General features: G+C 49.4%; 2 protein-coding genes across 2 annotated transcripts; one reads left to right on the top strand and one right to left on the bottom strand.

Moving 5' to 3' along the window:
* Window positions 1-213: 213 nt before the first annotated feature.
* Tsp_14756 (conserved hypothetical protein) lies at window positions 214-516 on the bottom strand. The gene has a single exon (XM_003367493.1). It carries the CDS (start codon window positions 514-516, stop codon window positions 214-216), a length of 303 nt encoding a protein of 100 aa, XP_003367541.1.
* A 240-nt stretch (window positions 517-756) lies between these two features.
* Window positions 757-1100, top strand: Tsp_14755 (conserved hypothetical protein; the record flags this gene model as incomplete). The annotated part of the gene is given in 2 exon segments (XM_003367492.1): window positions 757-945; window positions 956-1100. Coding segments are annotated over 2 exon segments (334 nt in total), but the record flags the coding sequence as incomplete, so codon positions are not given.
* Window positions 1101-1109: the final 9 nt, after the last annotated feature.

The raw sequence follows: 1109 nt of genomic DNA, 5'->3' as shown, positions 1-1109 counted from the left end.
TGCCGTTCTTCGTGGAGGAAACAGAGATGAACTGGCCAGGACCACTCTCATCATAAGACTTCCTTGAGTCTCCCTTGCCACATGCTTTATCCACTTTTTCTCTGCCGCATTCACTTCCACATCTGTCAGTTCAAGTGCTGTTTTCCGCAGCTCAGGTGGTGCCTGCGCGTTGTGGATAAAAATGGGCAAAATATGATGAGTCGCAGAAGTTTCTCAAAGTTGCTGTAACGTGTTGGGTCGATGACGTCCTCCATGTTCCGCCTCAACGACGTGATTATAGACAGCAGTGATGTTCATCTGAGGCTTTCGGTCTCTGCTTGGCCCAGAATGCCATTGAGGTCCAGCTCTGGCCACCACACGATGTACGCAAGAAGCGTGTGCAACGGGTAGCCCCTGCTGACCAAGTCTGGTGGATTGTCTTTCATAGTACAGCGTCTCCAACAGTTGGGGGAGATCATGAATCTCCTTTACTCTGTTGGCTACGAACAGCTTCCACCGTCGTTCGTCGTTAGCCATTGTTGATTGGAAACGCGCTTTCAAAGCATCGGTCACTGTGTGTAATGCTCATCGCCAGTTCCCTTTTCGCATAGATGATCAACCGTGAGCGCACCAGAGCCGCCATGAGGAGTTCCAGCCGTGGTAAGCTCAGACCTTTTATCAGAGCCAGCCTTGATTCAGCCGCGATGAAACAAACCTCAGTTCGATCATCCTTGAGAACCAGACGGAGGTAGACCATCCATTCTTATTCCTTCTCAGATGCCTCCGCGAAGACGTACACGTCAATCATGTCATTGTCCTCCATGTGAACCTGAATACAGGCCCGATGAAAAAGTGATCCATAGTAAATCTTCCAAATCTTCTATCGAAACCAGCCACTGTCCAAGTGGTCGACGGCGTCTCATCAAATTTCTTAGTCAATGTACGTCGACGGCACAACACTTTCTGGTAAGTGAAGGTGAGAGTGTCAACTCTCGTTGCCACAGGATGTTCCAAACTCTTTCCTGATTCATTGGAACCTCGATCCACTGTTCGCTCATCCGGAAAGACCTACTGGAATCTATCTGATGCTTCCCGTTCGAATGCAATTACCCCTGCCTCGAGTCAACGGA

The sequence above is a fragment of the Trichinella spiralis genome (genome assembly GCF_000181795.1).
Source record: "Trichinella spiralis strain ISS 195 chromosome Unknown Scfld4170, whole genome shotgun sequence".
Classification (NCBI taxonomy): Eukaryota; Metazoa; Nematoda; class Enoplea; order Trichinellida; family Trichinellidae; genus Trichinella; species Trichinella spiralis.
Note: the sequence above shows the minus strand (reverse complement) of the source record. Positions and strands in the feature narration are given on the sequence as shown.

Coding starts and splice junctions, on each gene's coding strand:
- Tsp_14756 (XM_003367493.1), bottom strand. CDS start 516: ATGGCTAACGACGAACGACGGTGGAAGCTGTTCGTAGCCAACAGAGTA.